At 59.5% G+C, this 27968-nt stretch overlaps 2 protein-coding genes across 7 annotated transcripts; both read right to left on the reverse strand.

Annotated features, from left to right (window-relative positions):
• Positions 1 to 72: 72 nt before the first annotated feature.
• On the reverse strand, positions 73 to 18055 carry LOC101796723 (uncharacterized). 6 transcript variants are annotated; one of them, XM_038170495.2, is made up of 16 exons: positions 16522 to 18055; positions 15362 to 16205; positions 12067 to 12282; positions 11454 to 11696; positions 10978 to 11214; positions 10313 to 10555; positions 9759 to 9989; positions 9038 to 9328; positions 8839 to 8936; positions 1968 to 2160; positions 1771 to 1882; positions 1419 to 1665; positions 1276 to 1315; positions 884 to 989; positions 756 to 802; positions 73 to 628 (listed from the first exon to the last, which is right to left on the reverse strand). In XM_038170495.2, exons 2-15 carry the CDS (start codon positions 15462 to 15464, stop codon positions 760 to 762), a joined length of 2403 nt encoding a protein of 800 aa, XP_038026423.1. In that variant the 5' UTR covers positions 15465 to 16205; positions 16522 to 18055; the 3' UTR covers positions 73 to 628; positions 756 to 759. The 6 variants fall into 6 exon arrangements, 5 of the variants coding, with proteins under 5 accessions (XP_038026423.1, XP_071886986.1, XP_071886985.1 ...); XM_072030885.1 differs by lacking the exons at positions 11454 to 11696; positions 16522 to 18055 and having other exon boundaries at positions 15362 to 16277; XM_072030884.1 differs by lacking the exons at positions 9759 to 9989; positions 16522 to 18055 and having other exon boundaries at positions 15362 to 16273.
• Positions 18056 to 18199: 144 nt separating this feature from the next.
• On the reverse strand, positions 18200 to 27958 carry LOC140000648 (uncharacterized). Its single transcript, XM_072030886.1, has 11 exons — positions 27074 to 27958; positions 23755 to 23970; positions 23142 to 23384; positions 22657 to 22893; positions 22000 to 22242; positions 21515 to 21757; positions 20949 to 21179; positions 19595 to 19697; positions 19320 to 19366; positions 19102 to 19173; positions 18200 to 18919 (listed from the first exon to the last, which is right to left on the reverse strand). The coding sequence occupies exons 1-11, from the start codon at positions 27174 to 27176 to the stop codon at positions 18810 to 18812; spliced, it is 1848 nt and encodes a 615-aa protein (XP_071886987.1). The 5' UTR covers positions 27177 to 27958; the 3' UTR covers positions 18200 to 18809.
• Positions 27959 to 27968: the final 10 nt, after the last annotated feature.

Genomic DNA, 27968 nt, shown 5'->3' on the forward strand with positions numbered 1-27968 from the left:
CAAGGCGCAGTTAATTCAGCACCCTACAGGGAGCATGACTCTGTAAGGGCAAGGAGACGACAAGGCAGGAGCTGTAGTGGGGCAGGCAGTCCCCTCCAAACCGCATTTATTGGTTGTCTGGACAGAGCAGGCAGAGCAGCAAGGGCAGTGCAGTCACACCACGCTCGAGCAGAGCCCTGGGTTTGGCTGGATTTCAGCACACAGAGGCGGAGAGGGGTGGGGAGCCCAGGACATGGCAGGAGCACAGGCTGTCCCTCAGCCCGAGCTTCAATCTGAGTCAAAGGATGTGTCCAGTTCCTGCTTCCAGGAAAGCAAAATCAAAGTCTAGAAAAGGGAACTGCAGAAAGCCTCATGAAATAGTGCCGGGCCTTTCAACAGCAAGCAAAAGCTGGGGAGTGGAGGGGGTCGGGGGAGAAGAAGCTGGCGACCCTCCGTGGCTTCCTACTTTCCTCCTGCTCTGCTGAACTGGATGGGACCCCCGGTGCTGGTGATGGTCTCAGGAGAGCCGGGTGCCCAGCAGCTGGCAGCACTGATCCAGGGACGACCACCCCATCTCCGTGACCATTGCCCAGTCCTCTGGGACAGGCAGGGGCTGTGAGGACAGCTCTCCAGCCTGGCCACCTTGGGGCTGGGGCAAATGGGGGTACGTGTTAGAGAATGGGGTGAGCAGATGTTCCTCCTGAGGGCCAGCCCCACCCAGGAGAGCTCTGCTTTGTGACGATGTGATGACAGCCCAGGGAATGGCATTTTTCTACCTTTTTAATTGTTGTCCTTAGCTTTGATGGGAACATCCTTCCTTCTCCTGCAAGGACAAAGGGCAGTTGTGAGTGACAGGCTGGTGTCACCCAGGGTCCTGCTGAACCAAAGTCCCCAACCAACGCACCTGGACACCACGAACCATACGATGCCTGCACACAGGAGCAGCAGCAATATCAGCACAACCACCCCGATGACGATCCCGGTCCATGAGCCAGGGGGCTGTCCTGCAACTAACACACAGCCAGCAGTGGGTGCCATGAATCTCAAATGGCCCCAGCCATGGCAACGAATCTGTGCAAGTGTATAGAGGTGTCTGTGCACTCATGTACTGTGTGGGATGGAGGATCACAGCCACTTATGAGAAAACAGAGGTGTCCTATGCCCCACAGGGAGCTCCTGCACTCGCCAGCCCCTGACCACAGCAAGATGCCAGGCTGGGAAAAGGGAGGATGTGGCAGAGAGCCTCGGGTACAGGGCACGGGATGAGCCAGCCCCTCCGCGGAGGAGCCCACTTACCCATAGAGAAGCTGTAGCACATGCAGGTGAAAGTCTCCTCCTGTTGGGAGAAGCAGAGTTCAGAGCAGAGGGCTGCCACCCAGGGCCACCATGTCCCCTGACAGCAGCGTCCCCAGGGAGCTGCAGCCTCCGGCCACGGGTACCTGCTGGGAGCGCTGCTCGAGGCGCAGCAGGGCGGTGTAGTCCCAGCCCGGGCGCAGGGGAGCGTTGTGGAAGCCGTGCCCGCGGGTCCCGTCGCCCAGCACGAAGTCCGTTTGGGCACTGAGGTTGAGCACGGCGGCCACATAGGTATCGGGTGGGTGGCTGGCATTGAAGGGCTGCGGCTCCCCTGAGCAGGCATCTTCCAGCGCCGTGCTGTTGTGCGTCATGGCCACGAGGAGCTGGTGCTCGCTGCAAGGCAGGGCTGTGAGACGGGGCTGGGGACAAAGAGCTGGAAGGAGGCAGCTGCAGGTGTGAGCGCTGCTCGGGGCTGTGCAGAGCAGGGGCTGCACTCACCTGGCCGCCCCGGGGACCCAGGGGATGGGGCGGAGGCGAAGCACGGCCGTGCCCTGGGAGGGGGAGATGTCGCGCACGAGGCGGGAGCTGGCATCAGGAGGGGCTGCGGTGTCTGTGCAGGAAGAGCCAGGGACGAGCATCAGCAGGAGGCCCGGCGAGGCAGGGCAGGGCTGGGGGCAGCGCACGCACACCCTTACCCGAGCCGTTGCTCTGAAAGGTCCCCAGCAGTGCTGCCCCGGCCCCGGCAGCCGTCAGGCCCCGCACGGCCACCGTGTATCTGGTGCCAGGGCCGTGCGCAGGCAGCGGGTGCTCCGTGACGGAGCTGCTCAGCCTCAGCCGCTCGACCTGGAGGAAGCCGCCGTCCTGCGGGCCCCAGGCGGTGACGTTCAGCTGGGGACAGGACACGGAGCTGGAGGGGAACGTGCCCAGCACACAGCCAGCCACAGCCCAGCAGTGCCTGCAGCTGGGAAGCTTCCGGAGAGACGCCCCGGGAACCTTGGCCCCACGCGTGGACCTCAGCGCAGACCGGAGGAGGACAGGGGGGAATTTGGGGCCAGCACTCGAAGCAAGAGCAATCTGCTGCACCACAGACACCCCTGCAGCAGCAGCAGCTGCAGGTGGAGCTGCTCAGAGCACTCTTCTGCTCTCCAGGCTGATTTCCAAGGCATCCTCAGTGAGGCTGCATCACATCCAGTCCCCACGGGGAGACTCCTACAGGTTGGGTGCTGCACTGGCCCCCTTCCTCCTGCTCCCAGCACTGCACACCACAGCCTTTCCTGTGCCACAAACCAGAACTAAGGCCCCTGAGGCACAGGAAAGCCCATGAGGCTGCGCCACAAGACACGTCACAAGGTGCTGCACACAGAGCCCCAGCGTCTGCCAAACCACAGGCTGTGCAGAGCTGGGGAGGAAACCCCCTGGCACCCACAGCCCCTGCAGGCAGCACAGCAGCAGGAGAAACATGAGAGGGAGGCAGAAATGCTCAAACGTATCACAGCAGCTAGAAAATCAGCCAGGGGGGTGGACTTCAAGGTCCTCAAGGATTTCCCACGGTCTGCCACCCGCCTGTGTCCAGCACCCACCCTGAGGCACCTGATGAAGCGCAGAGCCCACGGGCAGCCCCCACTCCCCTGGTACCTGGAACCCGAGGATCTCCCCTTTGCAGGAGGGCAGTGCCTGCCACTGCAGCGTCCCCGTGCTGGCATCCAGCCACAGCCGCTCCGGCTTCTCGGGCACTGGAAGCACAGCGAGAGGGGGTCAGGCATGGGGACGCCCACCTGGGGCTGAGCCCGCAGCTGGGTGCCCGTGGCTCCTGGTGCCAGTGGGGACAGGGTGCTCATGATCAGCTGCTGTGTGAAGAAGGCATTTATCTGCCTCCCCCACATGTGAAACAGTCCAGGAATGTCCCTCCTCTCTTGGACTCCCCTGTGGACACCCACCTGTTTCTTTTGTCCTGATCACCCATTTGAACAGGACGGTGCTGGGGGGCACTGTGATGGTGACACTGTAGTCAGTGAAGGGCTGCAGATGGTCACAGGTAAATGTTCCATTCTGGCCGTGCAGTATCTCCTGTGCCGTGACCTCCTCAGCCTCACAGGACGGGGAGGAAGGCCCTGCCAGCCTGCACGTGGCCTGCATGCGCTGGCAGGCATCGGGCAGACTGCAGGTCCAGTTCAGTTTGATGCTGGTGGTGAAAGCCTCCCAGGTCCCAGGCACGAAGACCTCTGTGAAGGAAGCATTGAAGAGGGTCACTGCCTTGCCTTCCCTTCCCCTGGCACCCTTGCAAGGTGCTGCGGCCACAGCCCTGCTCCCACCCTGCAGCGGGGAGAGGAAGCCGGAGGTGACACTGCCCACGGCAGGTCTCCAGCTGCAGAGCTGGAGGAGTTCAGACAGGAACAAATGCGGTTGAGTGTGTGGGCTACCATTGCTCAAGGCAATCTTCACTACTGAGTCATAACCCAGCGGTGTCAGTGTCACCCAGCAACGCTGTGTTCAAACAGACTGTGCTCCTAGACCCAGCCCTTCCTGGCTGTGCCCATGCCACAGGAGAAAGGTTCCCTGGCACACTACAGTGAGGGATGGAGCTGCAGGACACAACTTGGAGCAGCTTCTGCAGCACGGCCCCAGGAAGGGGATGAGGGCAGGAAGGGTCAGCTCCAGCCACTGCCCCCGGCCGGCTGCCGCAGCCCCTCCTGCCGGGACCCTCGGGCACAGAGGCTGCCACCAGGCACCACTGAGAATCCAGGGCAGGCGCAGGGGCTGCCTCCCACTGCCTTTGGCATCTCCCCCTACATCCCCCAGCACTCAGGGGCCCCAGGAGAGCTCCTGGCACCTCTCTTACCCACACACTGCACCATGGAGCGAATGCGGGTCCAGGCACCTCCCGTGCCCTTTCCCTTCCAAACTTCTCTGTACACAGGCTTCCCAGCGCTGATGGACTGGACTTCTCTTGAACATTTGATGTAGGTGAAAGATGGATGCAAACCCTCGGGGCAGCTCAGCGTCACTTCTTCGTTCTCCTTGTACACCTCCTGGTCTGGTGCCAGACGGAGCCTTGGGTCCCACGAGGGCTTTCGGCACGTTTCTGGCAGGGACAAAAGCAGGTGAGACACCTCCTGCTCCAAGGGACACTGCCCCCTCCATGGAGCGTGACAGCCCATAGCTCACAGAGGCTTTCCCAGCACACTGAGCCTTGCTGCCCTCCCTCCCCAATCCCAGCTGCACCCCACCCTGCTACAGGCATCGCCTCCAGCCCCTGCGGTACAGCTGCCGCGTGGTGCCGTGGCTGAAGATGCTCACCAGAATTGGAGCTGAAAGAGCAGAAAAAGCTTCTCCTGCAGAGAGGAGCGGACACTTCTTACCTGGTTCCCGGGGTGCTCCTTGGGTCTTGGGACCAGTATCTTCCTGTGTTCCCAGCAGCGGGACGAGGACCAGGAGGAAGCTCAGAGCCAGCAACTGCAGGGCCATGCTAGCATCCAGTGCCCGGGCACAACTCAGCCCTCAGCCCCACTTGCTGCCTCCAGGCACTGGCAGCTGTGATTGCAAGAATTGCAACCAGAGGAAGGAAGCAGCCGCATGAGCAAGTCGTATGTGGTGAAAGAGCCTTCCTCTTTGAGGAGGGATCCTCCCATCGGTGTCAGCACTGCTGCCTTTTGCTGCTTTCCTTCCCCACGGACACCCTGGCACTGGCACTCCCCAGAGCCCCAGCCACCAGGATCCCAGAGCTTCACCCCACAGAGCTCCTTGCTGCCAGAGCGCGTTCACCAAACGCCACTCACGTTCCTGAGGCTTCTGCCACACGCTTCCCAAAGCCTCTTCATGCACACGTGGCTTCTGGAGATGTCACAGGTCACAGCACTTCCCCTCAGTAATCACAGCTGTTTGACGTCTTCCAAGACACTGTTAGAAGAGCAGCCAAAAGCCAGGTGTAGGAAGGATAGGGGAACTGAGAGGAGTCCCTCAAAACCCTCACACAAAGCTCCTTCAGAAAGACACGGCCAACAAACACCGCGTGTTGCCCTTCCCCTCAGCTCTGTCCCCAGCTGCCTCCTCCTCCTCCCCCTCAGCAGGGAATATTGTCTGTCCCCATCCAACCAAGCACCCTGCCCTCCAGTGCCAGCTGAATGCCTCAGGAAACCCTCGGAGCTGCTCAATCCTCCCTCCCACTCCTAAGCACTACTGCTTTTCTCTTCCTCCAGAAACAGGCCCCCAGCCGTGTCCTGGGGATCACTGGGATGTTGTCTGTGGAAGACAGCCAGCTCTGCTGCTTCTTCAAACGGCCCCGTTCACCACCAGGCTCTGAGCCCTGCTCTTCAGCCCGTTCATCACCCAGTGCAGTGTGAACATGCTCAGCCCATCCTCCAGCAGTGTGCTGCTCAACAAGGAGAGCCTCTGGGCTGACCTTCCATGTCTGGGATGTTCCAGGCCCTGGTGTCCGGGGGGGGATAGGGAGGACAGAAAGCAGCTCCTCACCACAACCAGAGCTCTGAAGATCCTCAGGCCTGCTGCTGAGGGGTCTCAGAGGAGCTTAGGAAGGACAGCTCTGGGCTCATCTCCCACGTCCTGCGGGAGATGACTTGAGCCAAAGGGGAACAGTTGGGCCTCCATCACCACGCAGGCAGACAGCCCGCTCACAGCCTTCTGCAAACCACAGGCCTTTATTGCTTGTCCCAACAGAGCGGGCAGAGTGGGGTAAAGCATGTGGGCATCGAGGAGGTGGAAGGAGCACAAACCGCCCCTCAGGTTCCCCATCTCACAAACCCGCTCATTCCCCGTTGGCTTGAGCCCACCCTTTCCCTCTCGGCCCGATATCCATGGGGAGCAGCTCCAGCAGAGCACGCAGGCCACACCAACAATGTGCTTGGTCCCAGAGGCCGGACACACTCCCTAGGATGAGGGGCAGATGCATCCAGAGCACTGGAGGACACACAAAACCTGAGAACGACCTGGGCGTGATGGTTGATAGTCGGCTGAATATGAGCCAGCAGTGTGCTCAGGTGGCCAACAAGGCCAACGGCATCCTGGCTTGTATCAGAAACAGTGTGACCAGCAGGGCTAGGGAGGTGATCGTCCCCCTGTACTCGGCTCTGGTGAGGCCGCACCTCGAGTACTGTGTTCAGTTTTGGGCCCCTCGCTACAAGAAGGACATCGAGGTGCTCGAGTGGGTCCAGAGAAGGGCGACGAAGCTGGTGAGGGGCCTGGAGAACAAGTCCTACGAGGAGCGGCTGAGGGAGCTGGGCTTGTTCAGCCTGGAGAAGAGGAGGCTCAGGGGCGACCTTATCGCTCTCTACAGATACCTTAAAGGAGGCTGTAGTGAGGTGGGGGTTGGCCTGTTCTCCCATGAGCCTGGTGATAGGACGAGGGGGAAAAGGCTTAAGTTGGGCCAGAGGAGTTTTATGTTGGATGTTAGGAAGAACTTCTTTACTGAAAGGGTTGTGAGGCACTGGAACAGGCTGCCCAGGGAAGTGGTGGAGTCACCATCCCTGGAGGTCTTTAAAAGACGTTTAGATGTGGAGCTTAGGGATATGGTTTATTGGGGACTGTTTGCGTTAGGTCAGAGGTTGGACTCGATGATCTTGAGGTCTCTTCCAAGCTAGAAATTCTGTGATTCTGTGAAAACACGCCTTCGCTGGCACAGGCCGTGGGCAGCTCCTGCCCTGTAGCAGAGGGTGCTGGTGACAGACGAGAGAGGAAATGGGAGGGGAAACAATAACCCAGCACAGGCTGTACGAGGTCCTGCTTACAGCTGGGGAGCACCAAAACTCGAGAAAGGGCCATGAGGAGGCCTCCAAAATGCCGGGCCCAGGAGCACCCAGTGCCTCTTCCCACGGTCAGACTGGGAAGCCTCTCGCACCGCTGCCTGTCCAGGCAAGGCCAGGAGGGCTGAAGAGGGCAGTGTCTTCGTGCCCTGAAAGAAATGGCCGCAGTCCTCTTGCTCTGGTTGCCCGGACGAGACCCCCAGTGCTGGTCACAGTCACACGAGAGACGGGGTCCTGGCAGCCACCAGCACTAAGCTGGGGTCGTCCTCCCCGCGGTCTCTGCTCTCTGACACCCGCCGTGGTCTCCCAGCGTCCTGCGCAGGGACGGGGACGGTCGCTCTCCAGCCCGGCCACCTCTACCTGCGGACACCAACAGCACCCAGGGCAGAGGCTGCTGCCAGCCCTCGGCAGAGCTCACGCTGCCACAGCCGTGAGGGTCTGAGACAGGCCGGAGCGCTGGGCACTGCCTGGCACCGCCACGGCCCTTTCCTCGGGTCGCTCTCGACCCTCTGCCCCATACATGTGTGGGGGCCATCTCCTACCTGCTTCTTCTTCGGCCAGAAACCTCTCCTTGATCACACAGTAGTGGTCCGAGTTTTCATAGGGCTGGAGCTCTGCAGGGGACGAAACAGCCTGAGGAACCCAGGGCTGCAGGAGGAGGAGCAGCGCAGACCCGGGCAGGCAGCGGCACAGGGTCCGTGGGGGTCTCCTGGCAATGACCTGCCCTCCTTATACCCTGGCCCCGCTTCCCTGGCCGTACCTGTGTAATGGTCCTCCTCGGCTTTCCTGGGCAAGGCTTTCCTCCTCCTGGGAAGGCAAAGGGGTGTCCTGAGGCTGGGCAGAGGCTGATGGGGCTGCTGACTTGCAGACCCAGCCAGGAGCTCACCAGCCAAGCCACAGGAGGACCAGCTGCAGCCCCCATAGCACCCGGAAAAGGGTGAGAGCAGTGCAGAAAGCCCCCTCTGTCACCAGCCACCCTGTTAGCCCAGCATGGCCTGAGGCAGAGCAGCGACTCTGAGTTCCCTGCCTATTCACCTGCACATCACAAACCCCAGGATCCCAGCAAGAAGCATGACCATCGCTGACAGCACAGCCACCACGGTGACTGCAGTCCATGGCCAGGGGCCTGGAGGCTGCCCTGCAAAGAAGCACACAGCCAGCAGTGGGTGCCACAGCCGGGGCCATTCACCCAAACCCTGGCACTGGGTGTCAGTCTGGAAGAACTTCCAAGCCGGTCTGGACAGCACGACTGGGCTCCACAGCCAAGATCCACAGCCTTAGCGTTCTCCGGCTGTGAGCCCCAAGGGTCCCTTCAGGCAGGGCTGGGCACCATCTTCTGTACTGGAAGAGAGGGGCCAGCTCTGCTCACACAGACCCGAGTAGGGTCTGAAGCAATGCCACAGCTCTGGGGCCAGGGCACTATCTTGTATGGCACAGGGTGCACAGACAGACACCAGCCTAAGCAGGCCCGTGGCACAGAAACCTTTACCCAAGACACTGGGTTGAAATTCCAGGTAGGAAGCATCCCCGGCACCAGCAGCCGTCAGGCCCTGGACTGTCACTGTGTACTTGCTGCTGGGCATCTGACGAGGTGGCGTGTACTGGGTGACAGAGCTGTTCACTGTCACCTGCTGGAATTCCAGGAAGCTGCCGTCCTGCGCGCTCCTGGCCGTGACGTTCAGCTGCAGGAAGGACAGGAGCTGATGGGGACCAGCACCCGGCTCCCACCCGGCCCTGTAGGGGACAGCAGGGTCCTGATCTCACCACAAACACCCCTCTCCCTGCTGCCTGCATCCCACTCCCCTGGTACCTGGTACCCGAGGATCTCCCCTTTGCAGGAGGGCAGCGCCTGCCACCGCAGCGTCCCCGTGCTGGCATCCAGCCACAGCCGCTCTGGCTTCTCGGGCACTGGAAGCACAGCGAGAGGGGGTCACGCACAGGGACACCCACCTGGGGCTGAGATTTTGGGGAGAAAAGCAAAAGTACCTTGACAGGCAGGGGACACTTACCTGTTGCCTTTGTCCTCAGGAGCCGTGTGAACAGGATGGTGCTGGGGGGCACTGAGATGTTGACACTGTAGTCAGTGAAGGGCTGCAGGTGGTCACAGGTAAATGTTCCATTCTGGCCATGCAGCATCTCCTGTCCTGTGACCTCCTCAGCCTCACAGGACGGGGAGGAAGGCCCTGCCAGCCTGCACGTGGCCTGCATGCGCTGGCAGGCATCGGGCAGACTGCAGGTCCAGTTCAGTTTGATGCTGGTGGTGAAAGCCTCCAAGGTCCCAGGCACGACCTGGAAGGCCTCTGTGAAGGAAGCATTGAAGAGGGTCACTGCCTTGCCTTCCCTTCCCCTGGCACCCTTGCAAGGTGCTGCGGTCACAGCCCTGCTCCCAGCCAGCAGCAGGGAGAGGAAGGCGGAGGTGACACTGCCCACGGCAGGTCTCCAGCTGCAGAGCTGGAGGAGTCTGGATCACTGGAAGCTGGGCGTGAGCTTTGCATCACCTCTCAGTGCTCGAGGCAACTGCTGGTGGGAGCAGACCCCTGGCTCCGTCCCCTTGCTGCCTGGCAGCGGGCTCAGCCCCTCGGGAGGGAAATGCTCCCACGGGTGCTGGCCCTCTCGCCACAGAGCGTACCCGCACCCAGCTGGCAACCTCCATGCGTGCCTCTGAAACAGGGCCAGCAGCACTCTGCCATCGGGACCACCCTTCCCTCTTAAATGCACCTCCTCACTCACCCTCGCACAGCCAGTAATCTTCAGGCTGCCAGTAGTCAGTGCCTTCATTCAAAACCCAGGACGTCTGAAGAGTTGGAGAGCTTTCGCCTGGGATATCTACACAGGCCATCTCCATGGCAGGAGGCCAGTACCCTTCAGGGCACCTCACCATCACCACTTCATTGAGGACGTAGGATGCCATGTCTGGGACAAAGATTAATCTGGGGTCCCAGTGGGGCTTCTGGCATTTTCCTGCAACAACAAGAAGGGAAGGTGCTAGCAGGGCAGGGGCTGGCCATGCAGGGCAAGGCAGGGGACGTGGCAGGAGATCCCTGCCCTGGCACGCTACGGTGAGGGATGGAGCTGTGGGACACGATGTGGAGCAGCTTCTGCAGCACGGCCCCAGGAAGGGGATGAGGGCAGGTCTCCAACTCTGCAGCCACCAGCCCCCTCCCCACCCAGGCACCCCTGGGAATCCAAGGCAGGCACAGGGGCTGCCTCCCACTGTCTTTGGCATCTCCCCCTATATCCCCCAGCACTCAGGGCCCCAAGAGAGCTCCTGGCACCTCTCTTACCCACACACTGCACCATGGAGTGAATGCGGGTCCAGGCACCTCCCGGGTCCTTTCCCATCCAAACTTCTCTGTACACAGGCTTCCCAGCGCTGATGGACTGGACTTCTCTTGAACATTTGATGTGGGTGAAAGATGGCTCGAAACCCTTGGGGCAGCTCAGTGTCACTTCTTCGTTCTCCTTGTACACCTCCTGCTCTGGTGCCAGATGGAGCCTTGGGTCCCTCCAGGGCTTCTGGCATGTACCTGGGTGAGGCAAAAGTGGATTTAGTTGGGGTGTGGGTGCTGAGGTGGGGCAGGGTACCGCCAGCTATCAGCAACCACCAGCAGTCCCTCCAGACACCAAAGGGAGACAGAAGGAGAGCCGTCCATGTGCCATGACGTGTCCCCCAGCAAGCCTTGCTGGGAGGGAGGGGGCTCCCCTTGTCACTTGCCCACAAAATCCCTTCTCCACCCCATTTCCATGCTTGTTCTTTGCCCCCCACCACATCCCACAGCCGGCAGCTTCCCAGGACAATCCCACCTGCAGCAGGAGACCCCCTGCAGCCGCTCTCTGGAGCTGACCCCAAGCCCAGCTCAGGCTGCCCTTCACCTCGCCGTGCCCTGGCACCAGAGGAGCCACAGGGCCACGGGGCTCCAGGTGAGGCACCTCCTGTCACCCCACTTACTGATGCACATTGTGGGGCTCTGAATGAGGACCCATTTCCCCAACTCGTTTTTCTGTGTCCAGGTGCCCTTGTGCTCCCCTTTAGGCACAGCCCGAGGTCTCCATGCACATTTAGCCTGCTGGAAGGGGAGCAGGGAACCCTCTGGGCAGCTCAGCGTCACTTCTTCGCCCTCCTCATAGACGTCCCGCTCTGGTGCCAGACGAAGGTCAGCGTCCCACTGGGGCCTCGAGCATTTTACTGTCAAAGGCAAATTTGTGTGAGAGCGGGGCCAGGAGGCTCGGGGAGGCCAGAACCAAGGCCGTGAGGAAACCCGAGGGGTGCTGAGCCCAGGACAGCAGCGTCACAGGGAGCAGTGGGGAAGGAGGGTGCTCTGAGGGGGGAGCTCCTCAGCAGCCGGCAGGGCACCGCAGCGCCAAGCAGGGGCTGGGGCGGGAGTGTGAGGGCAGAGAGGGGATGGGGAGAGCTGCCCCGCGTACCCACGCACGCTACGGGCTCCTCAATGCGGGTCCAGGCACCTCTGTCTCTCCTCCCCCACCAGCTGTCCCCATAGACAGGTTCTCCTGAAGTCACTCCTTGAAATTCCCTCACACATTTGGCACTGGTGAAGGAGGGCTTGACACCTTCAGGGCAAGACAGCCTCAGTTCCTCATTCGGTGTGTAGCTGCCTTTCCTTGGGACGAGCATGACCCTTCTGTCCCACAGGGGTTTCTGGCATGTTCCTGCAGGGGAGAAAGCGTGACAGTCCTCCTTGGGGACGGGGTGCTGGGGCAGGAGGGGGCTGAGGCTGGACCACGACTGCCTGCGGGGTCATCTGTCAGCAGAGCCCCTGGGTGCGGGACAGGAGCCCCGCGGGGCTGTGAGGTGCTCAGAGCAGCAGGGCTGAGGGCAGGATCTGGCCACAGCTCAGGCAGGGCAGAGGCAAGGCCGGGCCCCGCTGGGGGCTCCTGTCCCGGCCCAGCTCGGGGGCTGCTCCCGGCCGGGGCCATCCCAGAGCCGAGCCCGAGGCATCCCACGGGCACGGTGAGACGCCAGGGGCCCTGCTGACGGAGAGGAGCCCGCGGCAGGGGAGAGCTGCTGCCCCCGACTCACCTGTGCAGGCCTGGTACATTTCAATGTTATGCCACCTTCCCTGCTTGTCCTTCACTTTCCAGGCATGTCCCCAGCCGATCCATTCAACACATCTGATCACAGCGAGAGGAGGATCATCCTCAGTGAGGCAGCTCAGTGTCAGCTCCTCCCCGTCATCATAAGATGTCTTCTCTGGGACAAAGCGGAGGCTTGAGTCCCACTCAGGCTTTGCGCATCCTGCACAGAGAAGAAGGAGAGCGTGTCAGTGGGATGGGAAGAGCCAAAGCTGATGGGCCTCTCCAGGGGTTTGTGCCTCGTTGCAGGGCACATCCCGGCAGAGGCAGGGGTAACGCTGCACAGCACGTGGGGCTGGCCCCTTCCTCCAGGCTGGAGCTCCGGGAGTGCTCCGAGAGAGCAGGGAAAGGAGCACTGGGCTTCCAGCCCTGGAGGGATTCACAGCATGCCCGAGCATGGAGGCACTCAGAGCACAGCAGGGCCGCCCACAGGCCCCAGACACAATGAAGGTGAAGCTTCAGCGAGGCCAACACGGTGCAGGAGGGCAGCTGGCAGGCTTTGAGCAGCAGGAGGTGAGGTTGGTGTTTCGGGAAGCTGTGCTGTGGAGCGGGAAGTGGCAGCACGGGGCAGCATGCAGCTCACAGCCGGGGTGTGCGGCCCCACGGGGCTCCTCCACGGCCTCCCTTGGGCTTTCGCTGCCCCAGGATTATCCTTGAGCCCCTTCTGGCAGCTCAACTCCACTAACACAAACTGTTTGTTTGAACAGAGCCTCGTTCTACCTAGCGCTGGGCATTGCTGCTATGGCTCCTGGGCGTCTGCGAGTGAATCATGGCCAAACAGAGCCAGCCCTGCAGGAAAACATCCCCTGCAAGCTTCTCCACCTCCCTGCTGGGCACAACGGGGCTGTAAGAGCACGAGGCCTTGGTACAGGCATTGAGTAAAGCTCTGAGCAGTGTGCCACGGCTCTTCCACTGTCCCCTGGCCTGTGCCCCTCTCCCTGATTGTACCCTGTGTAATACACCCTAAATGTTTGTTCGTTGTCTTTTGTATTAGAAAAGCAAGGAGTTCTGTTTGAGGAGCGGGAGTTGCGAAAGCTCCCTGCTGAAGGAAGGAGCTGTAGAATGCTTGGCTAGACACTATGAAACTTCTTTTGCTTAATGTAAGAAAAAAGAGAACCCCCTCCCCTTCTCTCCTTCTGCATCTCAGTTGCCTCTTGTGTTCAAAGACACTGTTGCAAAGCTCAGGTAACCATCTCCTGATAAGTTGCTAAAGTAGTGTGTCAACATCCTGCCTTCCTGTGTTGCGCTGGGCCAACATGACCAAATAAAAAAAGAAGATGAACCACAGCGCCAAGGAAGACCAAGGCCTTCATCTTCACGACCACCAGAGGGACAGAGACGACCCGCTAGCAACAGTGCGCGCAGTCGCAGAACATACCAGGATGTGCTGCGTAATCCTGGAATTACCGAGATCTAAGAAGGGACCCTGGCGGGGGTGAGGTGCGCGCCGTTGGCAGAGCAGAGACTCCCCGGCCACCCAGCGCTGTTTTGCTTGCTGTTTGCTTACTCAGTAAATTCCTTTCTATTATTAATGCGATGCTCTCTGAAAATTAATTAAGGGGGCAACTTATAACACCCCTCACGTGCCTGCAGGGCTGCCCGTGCCTCTGGGAGTGGCCAAGAAGCGTTCGTGTTTCGATTCCTTTTTCACAAACACCAAGGTGCAAACTCAGCAATACCGTCTCCGCTGCAGGCAACCCCAGAGTTGTCCTAGGACGGTCGGGTGACCGAGACGTGCAGAGCACACCCAGGACAGCTTGGGTGGAGGATTTGGGAAAGGGGCAGGGGGATGTCTTCTGCTGCGGGCTTTGCCCTTGGTTTTCCAGTGATGGCGTGCTGTGCTCACACTCCCTGTCCCTCCAGGGGCACAGCTCCCCTGGCCTATGCCATGCAGCACAGACCCTGCTGTCCCCCACCTGGCCTGAGTTCAAATCAACACCTGAAAAAAAACAGTCCCATTTTGGGGCCCTGGTGACAGCCAGGGTCCTTGACTTGCGGGCTCCTCCAGCCTGTGCCAGCCCAGGGACATACATGTACATACAGCAGGTCCCTACAACGTGAGCACGTGCTAACTGAACATTTGTTGCCCCCCAGCTGCAGCAAGGTGAGTTTAGAGACGGCCTCCAGGTCAGATGGATGCAGAACAAGGCAGGGCGATGGTCCCCAGAGCTGGGCTCAGGCCCCAGGCCGTGCTGCCCTGGATGGGTTCACCACCTCCTGCAAGCTCAGATAGCACCTGGCCCTCCAGGCACACAATTAACCGGCTCTGCTGCGATTAAAATGTCAGTCCCACTTCCCAGTTCTGCTGACGGATGCTGGAAATAGCAAAACAACCTCGATCTGCTCTTAGAAAGCGAGCCTTGCTGCGAGGTACCCCTGTGGGCTTGGCTCTCCACCCTCTCACTCCGTCCCGGGCTGAAGCCCCTGCTGCTGTACAGGGGGAGCTGGGGGCTGCCTGGTGCTGGGGGGCTCACCCCACCACACCGCGACCGATGCCCTCATGTCCCTGTGTCGTGGTTTAACCCGGCCGGCAGCTAAACACCACACAGCCGTTTGCTCACCCTCCCCCCTCCCTCTCTGGGACGGGGGAGAGAAATGGAAAGTGAAGCCTGTGAGTTGAGATAAAGACAGTTTAATAAGACAGGAAAATAATAATAACAAAAAAAATAATAACAATTATAATAATAATAATAATACAATGGTGATAATAGGAAAGTAATAATAATATGTACAAACAAGTGATGCACAATGCAATTGCTCACCACTCGCTGACCGATGCCCAGCCTAACCCCGAGCAGTCCGGCCCCCTCCCCCCAGCTAGCCACCCCTATATATTGTTTAGCATGACCCCAGATGGTATGGAATACCCCTTGGGCTAGTTTGGGTCACCTGTCCTGGGTCTGTCCCCTCCCAGCTCTTACTGCACCCCCAGCCTGCCCGTTGGCAGGACAGAGCAAGAAACAGAGATGTCCTTGGCTTAGTATAAGCACTGCTCTGCAACAATTAAAGCATCGGGGTGTTATCAGAACTCTTCTCATCCTAAGCCAAAACACAGCATTCCACCAGCTACTAGGAAGAAAATTAATTCTGTTCTAACTGAAACCAGGACACCCTGGCACGGACATCGCCTCCAGCCTCTGACAGAGCTGCTGCGTGCTGCCGGTGGCGAGGGGACACGGCAGACACGCAGCAAGGGAGCCCAACACTTTCCTCTCGCAGGGAGAAGAGCGCCCACCTCTTACCTGCCTGTCGGCGATTTTCTCTGTAACCGGTCTCATCCCTTTCCATCTTTTCTGCTGCCAGCAGAGGCGTGAGGGCCAGGAGAAGGCTCCAGCGCAGGGCCATGCTGCCTTCTCCCCCCTGGCAGGACCGAGGGCTCGTCCAGCCGGCTGCTGCTCAGTGCCCGCCCGACTGCGAGATGTGCAAGCAGCGAAAGGAAGCAGGCAGGCAGAGCGGCTGCATGCGGGGCGAGAGGCTTCCTCATTGGAGAGGGAACCTCTGCCGCTGTCAGCACTGCTTTCGTTCCTCGGAGCACCGGGGCAGCTTCGCACCCGTCTCACAGCCCCGCAGCTCTCTGAGTGCTGGCCGGAGAGGCCGTTTTGGGGGCTCTCTGTGGGAGCAGCCACGCGACACGACGCCTGAGCTGCCCCCTCGGGATGGGCAGCAGCGGTCCCAGAAGGACGTGTGAGCAGCCTGGCTCTCCAGGACTTCTGCGGGAAGATGGAGCTTCCACGCTCAGTAGAGTCATGCAGAGACTACGTCAGCACAACTCTCCCTTGATTAAGATCTGAAAACTTGGAAAGAATTGTGGAAAAAGGCTGCCAAATGGGCATTGATGGTCTTTGTGAGCTGGTGGCGCACGCTTGGGCAGGAAAGCCGAGGTGCTGAATGGGTGCTGGAGCGCAGGCTGAGAGCAGATGCTGGGTGACACGCTGGTGACAGCCACGGGGACCCGCAGTGTGGGTGCCATGGCAGTGATCCCAGGCCTGAAAGTCTGTCTGGTGGTAGGAGCCTTGAGGTGTTTTGTTTTCTCTGATGGAGACTTTGGAGTCTTTCAGTGTAGAGGCTCAAAAACCATTTATAGAGCTGCAGAAGCAAAAAGCAAACCACATTAGCAGGAATGAAGTTCCCCTTTTGGGGGAATCTTTGGAAAATAACTAGGAAAATTCCATATGTCAGAAAAAATCCCCCCCCCCACCCCAAAAATAAAAACCCACATCCCAGTACCGCAGCCCCTCCGGTAGGGACCCTTGGGCACAGAGGCTGCCACCAGCCCCTCCCCGCCCAGGCACCCCTGGGGACCTAGGGCAGGCGCAGGGGCTGCCTCCCACTGCCTTTGGCATCTCCCCCTATATCCCCCAGCACTCAGGGGCTCCAGGAGAGCTCCTGGCACCTCTCTTACCCACACACTGCACCACAGAGCTCCTTGCTGCCAGAGCGCGTTCACCAAACGCCACTCACGTTCCTGAGGCTTCTGCCACACGCTTCCCAAAGCCTCTTCATGCACACATGGCTTCTGGAGATGTCACAGGTCACAGCACTTCCCCTCAGTAATCACAGCTGTTTGATGTCTTCCAAGACACGGTTAGAAGAGCTGGCGAGAGCCAGGGGTAGGAAGGAGAGGGGAACTGAGAGGAGTCCCTCAAAACCCTCACACAAAGCTCCTTCAGAAAGACACGGCCAACAAACACCGCGTGTTGCCCTTCCCCTCAGCTCTGTCCCCAGCTGCCTCCTCCTCCTCCCCCTCAGCAGGGAATATTGTCTGTCCCCATCCAACCAAGCACCCTGCCCTCCAGTGCCAGCTGAATGCCTCAGGAAACCCTCGGAGCTGCTCAACCCTCCCTCCCACTCCTAAGCACTACTGCTTTTCTATTCCTCCAGAAACAGGCCCCCAGCCATGTCCTGGGGATCACTGGGATGTTGTCTGTGGAAGACAGCCATCTCTGCTGCTTCTTCAAACGGCCCCGTTCACCACCAGGCTCTGAGCCCTGCTCTTCAGCCCGTTCATCACCCAGTGCAGTGTGAACATGCTCAGCCCATCCTCCAGCAGTGTGCTGCTCAACAAGGAGAGCCTCTGGGCTGACCTTCCATGTCTGGGATGTTCCAGGCCCTGGTGTCCGGGGGGGAATAGGGAGGACAGAAACAGCTCCTCACCACAACCAGAGCTCTGAAGATCCTCAGGCCTGCTGCTGAGGGGTCTCAGAGGAGCTGCAGAAGGACAGCTCTGGGCTCATCTCCCACGTCCTGCGGGAGATGACTTGAGCCAAAGGGGAACAGTTGGGCCTCCATCACCACGCAGGCAGACAGCCCGCTCACAGCCTTCTGCAAACCACAGGCCTTTATTGCTTGTCCCAACAGAGCGGGCAGAGTGGGGTAAAGCATGTGGGCACCCAGGAGGTGGAAGGAGCACAAACCGCCCCTCAGTTTCCCCATCTCACAAACCCGCTCATTCCCCGTTGGCTTGAGCCCACCCTTTCCCTCTCGGCCCGATATCCACGGGGAGCAGCTCCAGCAGAGCACGCAGGCCACACCAACAATGTGCTTGGTCCCAGAGGCCGGACACACTCCCTAGGATGAGGGGCAGATGCATCCAGAGCACTGGAGGACACCCAAAACCTGAGAACGACCTGGGCGTGATGGTTGATAGTCGGCTGAATATGAGCCAGCAGTGTGCTCAGGTGGCCAACAAGGCCAACGGCATCCTGGCTTGTATCAGAAACAGTGTGACCAGCAGGGCTAGGGAGGTGATCGTCCCCCTGTACTCGGCTCTGGTGAGGCCGCACCTCGAGTACTGTGTTCAGTTTTGGGCCCCTCGCTACAAGAAGGACATGGAGGTGCTTGAGCGGGTCCAGAGAAGGGCGACGAAGCTGGTGAGGGGCCTGGAGAGCAAGTCCTACGAGGAGCGGCTGAGGGAGCTGGGCTTGTTCAGCCTGGAGAAGAGGAGGCTCAGGGGTGACCTTATCACTCTTTACAGATACCTTAAAGGAGGCTGTAGTGAGGTGGGGGTTGGCCTGTTCTCCCACGTGCCTGGTGACAGGATGAGGGGGAAAGGGCTTAAGTTGCGCCAGGGGAGGTTTAGGTTGGATGTTAGGAAGAACTTCTTTACTGAAAGGGTTGTTAGACATTGGAACAGGCTGCCCAGGGAGGTGGTGGAGTCACCATCCCTGGAAGTCTTCAAAAGACGTTTAGATGTAGAGCTTAGGGATATGGTTTAGTGGGGACTGTTAGCGTTAGGTCAGAGGTTGGACTCGATGATCTTGAGGTCTCTTCCAAGCTAGAAATTCTGTGATTCTGTGAAAACACGCCTTCGCTGGCACAGGCCGTGGGCAGCTCCTGCCCTGTAGCAGAGGGTGCTGGTGACAGACGAGAGAGGCAATGGGAGGGGAAACAATAACCCAGCACAGGCTGTACGAGGTCCTGCTTACAGCTGGGGAGCACCAAAACTCGAGAAAGGGCCATGAGGAGGCCTTCAAAATGCCGGGCCCAGGAGCACCCAGTGCCTCTTCCCACGGTCAGACTGGGAAGCCTCTCGCACCGCTGCCTGTCCAGGCAAGGCCAGGAGGGCTGAAGAGGGCAGTGTCTTTGTGCCCTTAAAGAAATGGCCGCAGTCCTCTTGCTCTGGTTGCCCGGACGAGACCCCCAGTGCTGGTCACAGTCACACGAGAGACGGGGTCCTGGCAGCCACCAGCACTAAGCTGGGGTCGTCCTCCCCGCGGTCTCTGCTCTCTGACACCCGCCGTGGTCTCCCAGCGTCCTGCGCAGGGACGGGGACGGTCGCTCTCCAGCCCGGCCACCTCTACCTGCGGACACCAACAGCACCCAGGGCAGAGGCTGCTGCCAGCCCTCGGCAGAGCTCACGCTGCCACAGCCGTGAGGGTCTGAGACAGGCCGGAGCGCTGGGCACTGCCTGGCACCGCCACGGCCCTTTCCTCGGGTCGCTCTCGACCCTCTGCCCCATACATGTGTGGGGGCCATCTCCTACCTGCTTCTTCTTCGGCCAGAAACCTCTCCTTGATCACACAGTAGTGGTCCGAGTTTTCATAGGGCTGGAGCTCTGCAGGGGACAAAACAGCCTGAGGGACCTAGGGCTGCAGGAGGAGGAGCAGCGCAGACCCAGGCAGGCAGCGGCACAGGGTCCGTGGGGCTCTCCTGGCAATGACCTGCCCTCCTTACATCCCAGCCCTGCTGCCGTGGCCCTACCTGTGTAATGGTCCTCCTCGGCTTTCCTGGGCAAGGCTTTCCTCCTCCTGGGAAGGCAAAGGGGTGTCCTGAGGCTGGGCAGAGGCTGATGGGGCTGCTGACTTGCAGACCCAGCCAGGAGCCCACCAGCCAAGCCACAGTAGCACCAGCTGCAGCCCCCATGGCACCCAGAAAAGAGTGAGAGCAGTGCAGAAAGCCCCCTCTGTCACCAGCCACCCCGCTAGCCCAGCATGGCCTGAGGCAGAGCAGTGACTCTGAGTTCCCTGCCTACTCACCTGCACATCACAAACCACAGGATCCCAGCAGACAGCATGACCATCGCTGACAGCACAGCCACCACGGTGACCGCAGTCCATGGCCAGGGGCCTGGAGGCTGCCCTGAAAAGAAGCACACAGCCAGCAGTGGGTGCCACAGCCTGGGCCTCGAATCTGCAATGGCCCCAGCGATGGCAATGAATCTGTGCAAGGGTATAGAGGTGTCTGTGGGCTCATGTACTGTGTGGGATGGAGGATCACCCGCACTTATGGGAAAAGAGAGGTGTCCTGTGCCCCAGAAGGAGCTCCTGCCCTCGCCAGCCCCTGACCACAGCAAGGTGCCAGGCTGGGAAAAGGGAGGACGTGGCAGAGAGCCTCGGGCACAGGGCGCGGGGTGAGCCAGCCCCTCCGCGGAGGAGCCCACTTACCACTGCTATCAACTAGTGACTTATGGCTTCCGAATGGGACACTGTGCAATCCCCTGATATCTGGCCAGGTGGCCAGGAGATTAAGGAGAAGAAAAAAGAAGCTGAAGGATGGCTAGGAGACAAAACTTGCAGGGGACGCTGTGTAAGCTTTTGACATGCTGCCAAGGAGTACAAAGGGAAGGACAAGAAAAAAAAAACTGAGAGGAAGACTACGAGCCTTCAGCATGAAAGACCCCCAGAGACCCCCAGGGAGACCACCGGAGACTGATGCGCATGCTCCAGTAGGAGGGACTGGGTTTGGATTCTGGAAACTAATTATAATAACCCAGTCTTTTTTAGAAGTAGTAATGAATATGTATTAGTCTAGGAGCATAAAAATCAGCTACTTGATGTGGCTGGTGTGCGTACTGGTGGAGTGGAGACTCCCGGCGCACCCAGCGCTGTTTGCTTACCTCTATTCCTTTAATAAATTGTGAACTTTGATTGTAGTCCTGATTTGAAGACTGAGCCATTTATAACAGAAGGAAGCATTGAAGAGGGTCACTGCCTTGCCTTCCCTTCCCCTGGCACCCTTGCAAGGTGCTGCGGTCACAGCCCTGCTCCCAGCCAGCAGCAGGGAGAGGAAGGCGGAGGTGACACTGCCCACGGCAGGTCTCCAGCTGCAGAGCTGGAGGAGTCTGGATCACTGGAAGCTGGGCGTGAGCTTTGCATCACCTCTCAGTGCTCGAGGCAACTGCTGGTGGGAGCAGACCCCTGGCTCCGTCCCCTTGCTGCCTGGCAGCGGGCTCAGCCCCTCGGGAGGGAAATGCTCCCACGGGTGCTGGCCCTCTCGCCACAGAGCGTACCCGCACCCAGCTGGCAACCTCCATGCGTGCCTCTGAAACAGGGCCAGCAGCACTCTGCCATCGGGACCACCCTTCCCTCTTAAATGCACCTCCTCACTCACCCTCGCACAGCCAGTAATCTTCAGGCTGCCAGTAGTCAGTGCTGTTCTTCACAACCCAGGACCTCTGAGGAGTTGGAGAGCTTTGGCCTGGGATATCTACACAGGCGATCTTCATGGGAGGAGGCCAGTACCCTTCAGGGCAGCTCACCATCACCACTGCACCGACCATGTAGGATGCCATGTCTGGGACAAAGATTAATCTGGGGTCCCAGCGGGGCTTCTGGCATTTTCCTGCAACAACAAGAAGGGAAGGTGCTAGCAGGGCAGGGGCTGGCCATGCAGGGCAAGGCAGGGGACGTGGCAGGAGATCCCTGCCCTGGCACGCTACGGTGAGGGATGGAGCTGCGGGACACGACGTGGAGCAGCTTCTGCAGCACGGCCCCAGGAAGGGGATGAGGGCAGGTCTCCAACTCTGCAGCCACCAGCCCCCTCCCCACCAAGACACCCCTGGGGACCCTGGGCGAGCCCTGGGCAGGTGCAGGGGCTGCCTCCCACTGCTTTTGGCATCCTCCTCTATATCCCCCAGCACGCAGGGGCCCCAGGAGAGCTCCTGGCACCTCTCTTACCCACACACTGCACCATGGAGCGAATGCGGGTCCAGGCACCTCCTGAGCCCTTTCCCATCCAAACTTCTCTGTACACAGGCTTCCCAGCGCTGATGGACTGGTCTTCTCTTGAACATTTGATGTGGGTGAAAGATGGCTCGAAACCCTCAGGGCAGCTCAGCGTCACTTCTTCCATCCTGTTGTACTCCTCCTGCTCTGGTGCCAGACGGAGCCTTGGGTCCCACGAGGGCTTTCGGCACGTTTCTGGCAGAGGCAAAAGCAGGTGAGTGGCTGTGGGGGTGGGGCTGCCCAGGGGTGGGTGAGGCTGGGCCACCATTTGCTTGGGCACTGGTCTCAGGCATCAAACCCAGGGAGACCGAGGGATGCGCTCAGGTATGGGGAGCATGGCCCAGGACACGGTGGGGATGTGGGAAACGCAGAGAGGCATGGAGGGTAGGACTGGATGACAGGGCTGCAGAGAAGGTAATTCCTGCCAACCCACGTACCAAGGCACTCCACAGGCCCCTCAATGTGAATCCAGACACCTGTGCTCTTCCTCCCCAGCCAGGTAGTTCTGCCTACAAATCCAGAATGTTCTGCTGTCTGCACTCCCCCTGCACATCTGATGTGGGTGAAGGACGGCTTGAAACCCTCGGGGCAGCTCAGCGTCACTTCTGCGTTCTCCTTGTACACCTCCTGCTCTGGTGCCAGACGGAGCCTTGGGTCCCACAAGGGTTTCTGGCATGTTCCTGGGTGAGGCAAAAGCGAGTTTAGTTGGGGTGTGGGTGCTGAGGTGGGGCAGGGTACCACCAGCTATCAGCAACCACCAGCAGTCCCTCCAGACACCAAAGGGAGACAGAAGGAGAGCCGTCCATGTGCCATGACGTGCCCCCCAGCAAGCCTTGCTGGGAGGGAGGGGGCTCCCCTTGTCACTTGCCCACAAAATCCCTTCTCCACCCCATTTCCATGCTCGCTCTTTGCCCCCCACCACATCCCACGGCCGGCAGCTCCCCAGGACAATCCCACCTGCAGCAGGAGACCCCCTGCAGCCGCTCTCTGGAGCTGACCCCAAGCCCAACTCAGGCTGCCCTTCACCTCGCCGTGCCCTGGCACCAGAGGAGTCGCAGGGCTCCAGGTGAGGCACCTCCTGTCACCCCACTTACTGATGCACATTGTGGGGCTCTGAATGGGGATCCATTGCCCCAACTCGTTTTTCTGTGTCCAGGTGCCCTTGTGCTCCCCTGTAGCCACAGCCTGAGGTATCCATGCACATTTAGCCTGCTGGAAGGGGGGCTGGAAACCCTCTGGGCAGCTCAGTGTCACTTCTTCGCCCTCATTATAAACCTTGCGCTCTGGTGCCAGACGAATGTCAGCGTCCCACTGGGGCCTCGAGCATTTTACTGTCAAAGGCAAATTTGTGTGAGAGTTGGGGGGGAGGATGCAGGAGGCTCGGGGAGGCCAGAACCAAGGCCGTGAGGAAACCCGAGGGGTGCTGAGCCCAGGACAGCAGCGTCACAGGGAGCAGTGGGGAAGGAGGGTGCTCTGAGGGGGGAGCTCCTCAGCAGCCGGCAGGGCACCGCAGCGCCAAGCAGGGGCTGGGGCGGGAGTGTGAGGGCAGAGAGGGGACGGGGAGAGCTGCCCCACGTACCCACGCACGCTACGGGCTCCTCAATGCGGGTCCAGGCGCCTCTGCCTCTCCTCCCCCACCAGCTGTCCCCATAGACAGGTTCTCCTGAAGTCACTCCTTGAAATTCCCTCACACATTTGGCACTGGTGAAGGAGGGCTTGAAACCTTCAGGGCAAGACAGCCTCAGTTCCTCATTCGGTGTGTAGCTGCCTTCCTTTGGGACGAGCACGATCCTTTTGTCCCACTGGGGTTTCTGGCATGTTCCTGCAGGGGAGAAAGCGTGACAGTCCTCCTTGGGGATGGGGTGCTCGGGCAGGAGGGGGCCGAGGCTGGACCACAACTGCCTGCGGGGTCATCTGTCAGCAGAGCCCCTGGGTGCGGGACAGGAGCCCCGCGGGGCTGTGAGGTGCTCAGAGCAGCAGGGCTGAGGGCAGGATCTGGCCACAGCTCAGGCAGGGCAGAGGCAAGGCCGGGCCCCGCTGGGGGCTCCTGTCCCGGCCCAGCTCGGGGGCTGCTCCCGGCCGGGGCCATCCCAGAGCCGAGCCCGAGGCATCCCACGGGCACGGTGAGACGCCAGGGGCCCTGCTGACGGAGAGGAGCCCGCGGCAGGGGAGAGCTGCTGTCTCCGAGTTACCTGTGCAGGCCTGGTACATTTCAATGTGATGCCACCTTCCCCACTTGTCCTTCACTTTCCAGGCATGTTCCCAGTCACTCCATGCAACACATCTGATCACAGCGAGATGAGGAACATCCTCAGTGAGGCAGCTCAGTGTCAGCTCCTCCCCGTTATCATAAGATGTCTTCTCTGGGACAAAGCGGAGGCTTGAGTCCCACTGCGGCTTCGGGCAAACTGCAGAGAGAAGAAGGAGAGCGTGTCAGTGGGATGGGAAGAGCCAAAGCTGATGGACCTCTCCAGGGGTTTGTGCCTCGTTGCAGGGCACATCCCGGCAGAGGCAGGGGTAACGCTGCACAGCACGTGGGGCTGGCCCCTTCCTCCAGGCTGGAGCTCCGGGAGTGCTCCGAGAGAGCAGGGAAAGGAGCACTGGGCTTCCAGCCCTGGAGGGATTCACAGCATGCCCGAGCACGGAGGCACTCAGAGACACACACCGGGGCCATGCAGAGAGCTGCCCATAGGCCCCAGACACAATAAAGCGTCCAGGTGAAGCTTCAGCGAGGCCAACACGGTGCAGGAGGGCAGCTGGCATGCTTTGAGCAGCAGGAGGTGAGGTTGGTGTTTCGGGAAGCTGTGCTGTGGAGCAGGAAGTGGCAGCACGGGGCAGCATGCAGCTCACAGCCGGGGTGTGCGGCCCCACGGGGCTCCTCCACGGCCTCCCTTGGGCTTTCGCTGCCCCAGGATTATCCTTGAGCCCCTTCTGGCAGCTCAACTCCACTAACACAAACTGTTTGAACAGAGCCTCGTTCTACCTAGCGCTGGGCATTGCTGCTATGGCTCCTGGGCGTCTGCGAGTGAATCATGGCCAAACAGAGCCAGCCCTGCAGGAAAACATCCCCTGCAAGCTTCTCCACCTCCCTGCTGGGCACAACGGGGCTGTAAGAGCACGAGGCCTTGGTACAGGCATTGAGTAAAGCTCTGAGCAGTGTGCCGCGGGTCTTCCACTGTCCCCTGGCCTGTGCCCCTCTCCCTGATTGTACCCCGTGTAATACACCCTAAATGTTTGTTCGTTGTCTTTTGTATTAGAAAAGCAAGGAGTTCTGTTTGAGGAGCGGGAGTTGCGAAAGCTCCCTGCTGAAGGAAGGAGCTGTAGAATGCTTGGCTAGACACTATGAAACTTCTTTTGCTTAATGTAAGAAAAAAGAGAACCCCCTCCCCTTCTCTCCTTCTGCATCTCAGTTGCCTCTTGTGTTCAAAGACACTGTTGCAAAGCTCAGGTAACCACCTCCTGATAAGTTGCTAAAGTAGTGTGTCAACATCCTGCCTTCCTGTGTTGCGCTGGGCCAACATGACCAAATAAAAAAAGAAGATGAACCACAGCGCTGAGGAAGACCAAGGCCTTCATCTTCACGACCACCAGAGGGACAGAGACGACCCGCTAGCAACAGTGCGCGCAGTCGCAGAACATACCAGGATGTGCTGCGTAATCCTGGAATTACCGAGACCTAAAAAGGGACCCTGGCGGGGGTGAGGTGCGCGCCGTTGGCAGAGCAGAGACTCCCCGGCCACCCAGCGCTGTTTTGCTTGCTGTTTGCTTACTCAGTAAATTCCTTTCTATTATTAATGCGATGCTCTCTGAAAATTAATTAAGGGGGCAACTTATAACACCCCTCACGTGCCTGCAGGGCTGCCCGTGCCTCTGGGAGTGGCCAAGAAGCGTTCGTGTTTCGATTCCTTTTTCACAAACACCAAGGTGCAAACTCAGCAATACCGTCTCCGCTGCAGGCAACCCCAGAGTTGTCCTAGGACGGTCGGGTGACCGAGACGTGCAGAGCACACCCAGGACAGCTTGGGTGGAGGATTTGGGAAAGGGGCAGGGGGATGTCTTCTGCTGCGGGCTTTGCCCTTGGTTTTCCAGTGATGGCGTGCTGTGCTCACACTCCCTGTCCCTCCAGGGGCACAGCTCCCCTGGCCTATGCCATGCAGCACAGACCCTGCTGTCCCCCACCTGGCCTGAGTTCAAATCAACACCTGAAAAAAAACAGTCCCATTTTGGGGCCCTGGTGACAGCCAGGGTCCTCGACTTGCGGGCTCCTCCAGCCTGTGCCAGCCCAGGGACATACATGTACATACAGCAGCTCCCTACAACGTGAGCACGTGCAAACTGAACATTTGTTGCCCCCCAGCTGCAGCAAGGTGAGTTTAGAGACGGCCTCCAGGTCAGATGGATGCAGAACAAGGCAGGGCGATGGTCCCCAGAGCTGGGCTCAGGCCCCAGGCCGTGCTGCCCTGGATGGGTTCACCACCTCCTGCAAGCTCAGATAGCACCTGGCCCTCCAGGCACGCAATTAACCGGCTCTGCTGCGATTAAAATGTCAGTCCCACTTCCCAGTTCTGCTGACGGACGCTGGAAATAGCAAAACAACCTCGATCTGCTCTTAGAAAGCGAGCCTTGCTGCGAGGTACCCCTGTGGGCTTGGCTCTCCACCCTCTCACCCCGTCCCGGGCTGCAGCCCCGGCTGCTATACAGGGGGAGCTGGGGGCTGCCTGGTGCTGGGGGGCTCACCCCACCACACCATGACCGATGCCCTCATGTCCCTGTGTCGTGGTTTTACCCGGCCGGCAGCTAAACACCACACAGCCGTTTGCTCACCTTCCCCCCTCCCTCTCTGGGACGGGGGAGAGAAATGGAAAGTGAAGCCCGTGAGTTGAGATAAAGACAGTTTAATAAGACAGGAAAATAATAATAACAAAAATAATAATAACAATAATAATAATAATAATAATAATAATACAATGGTGATAATAGGACAGTAATAATAATATGTACAAACAAGTGATGCACAATGCAATTGCTCACCACTCGCTGACCGATGCCCAGCCTAACCCCGAGCAGTCCGGCCCCCTCCCCCCAGCTAGCCACCCCTATATATTGTTTAGCATGACCCCAGATGGTATGGAATACCCCTTGGGCTAGTTTGGGTCACCTGTCCTGGGTCTGTCCCCTCCCAGCTCTTACTGCACCCCCAGCCTGCCCGTTGGCAGGACAGAGCAAGAAACAGAGATGTCCTTGGCTTAGTATAAGCACTGCTCTGCAACAATTAAAGCATCGGGGTGTTATCAGAACTCTTCTCATCCTAAGCCAAAACACAGCATTCCACCAGCTACTAGGAAGAAAATTAATTCTGTTCTAACTGAAACCAGGACACCCTGGCACGGACATCGCCTCCAGCCTCTGACAGAGCTGCTGCGTGCTGCCGGTGGCGAGGGGACACGGCAGACACGCAGCAAGGGAGCCCAACACTTTCCTCTCGCAGGGAGAAGAGCGCCCACCTCTTACCTGCCTGTCGGCGATTTTCTCTGTAACCGGTCTCATCCCTTTCCATCTTTTCTGCTGCCAGCAGAGGCGTGAGGGCCAGGAGAAGGCTCCAGCGCAGGGCCATGCTGCCTTCTCCCCCCTGGCAGGACCGAGGGCTCGTCCCGCCGGCTGCTGCTCAGCGCCCGCCCGACTGCGAGATGTGCAAGCAGCGAAAGGAAGCAGGCAGGCAGAGCGGCTGCATGCGGGGCGAGAGGCTTCCTCATTGGAGAGGGAACCTCTGCCGCTGTCAGCACTGCTTTCGTTCCTCGGAGCACCGGGGCAGCTTCACACCCGTCTCACAGCCCCGCAGCTCTCTGAGTGCTGGCCGGAGAGGTTTTGGGGGCTCTCTGTGGGAGCAGCCCCAACCATTTCGGGATGGACAGCAGCGGTCCCAGAAGGACGTGTGAGCAGCCTGGCTCTCCAGGACTTCTGCGGGAAGATGGAGCTTCCACGCTCAGTAGAGTCATGCAGAGACTACGTCAGCACAACTCTCCCTCGATTAATATCTGAAAACTTGGAAATAATTGTGGAAAAAGGCCGCCAAAAGGGCATTGACGGTCTTTGTGAGCTGGTGGCGCACGCTTGGGCAGGAAAGCCGAGGTGCTGAATGGGTGCTGGAGCACAGGCTGAGAGCAGATGCTGGGTGACACGCTGGTGACAGCCACGGGGACCCGCAGTGTGGGTGCCATGGCAGTGATCCCAGGCCTGAGAGCCCGTCTGGTGGTAGGAGCCTTGAGGTGTTTTGTTTTCTCTGATGGAGACTTTGGAGTCTTTCAGTGTAGAGGCTCAAAAACCATTTATAGAGGTGCAGAAGCAAAAAGCAAACCACATCAGTAGGAATGAAGTTCCCCTTTTGGGGGAATCTTTGGAAAATAAC

The sequence above is a fragment of the Anas platyrhynchos genome, chromosome Z (assembly GCF_047663525.1).
Source record: "Anas platyrhynchos isolate ZD024472 breed Pekin duck chromosome Z, IASCAAS_PekinDuck_T2T, whole genome shotgun sequence".
NCBI lineage: Eukaryota > Metazoa > Chordata > Aves > Anseriformes > Anatidae > Anas > Anas platyrhynchos.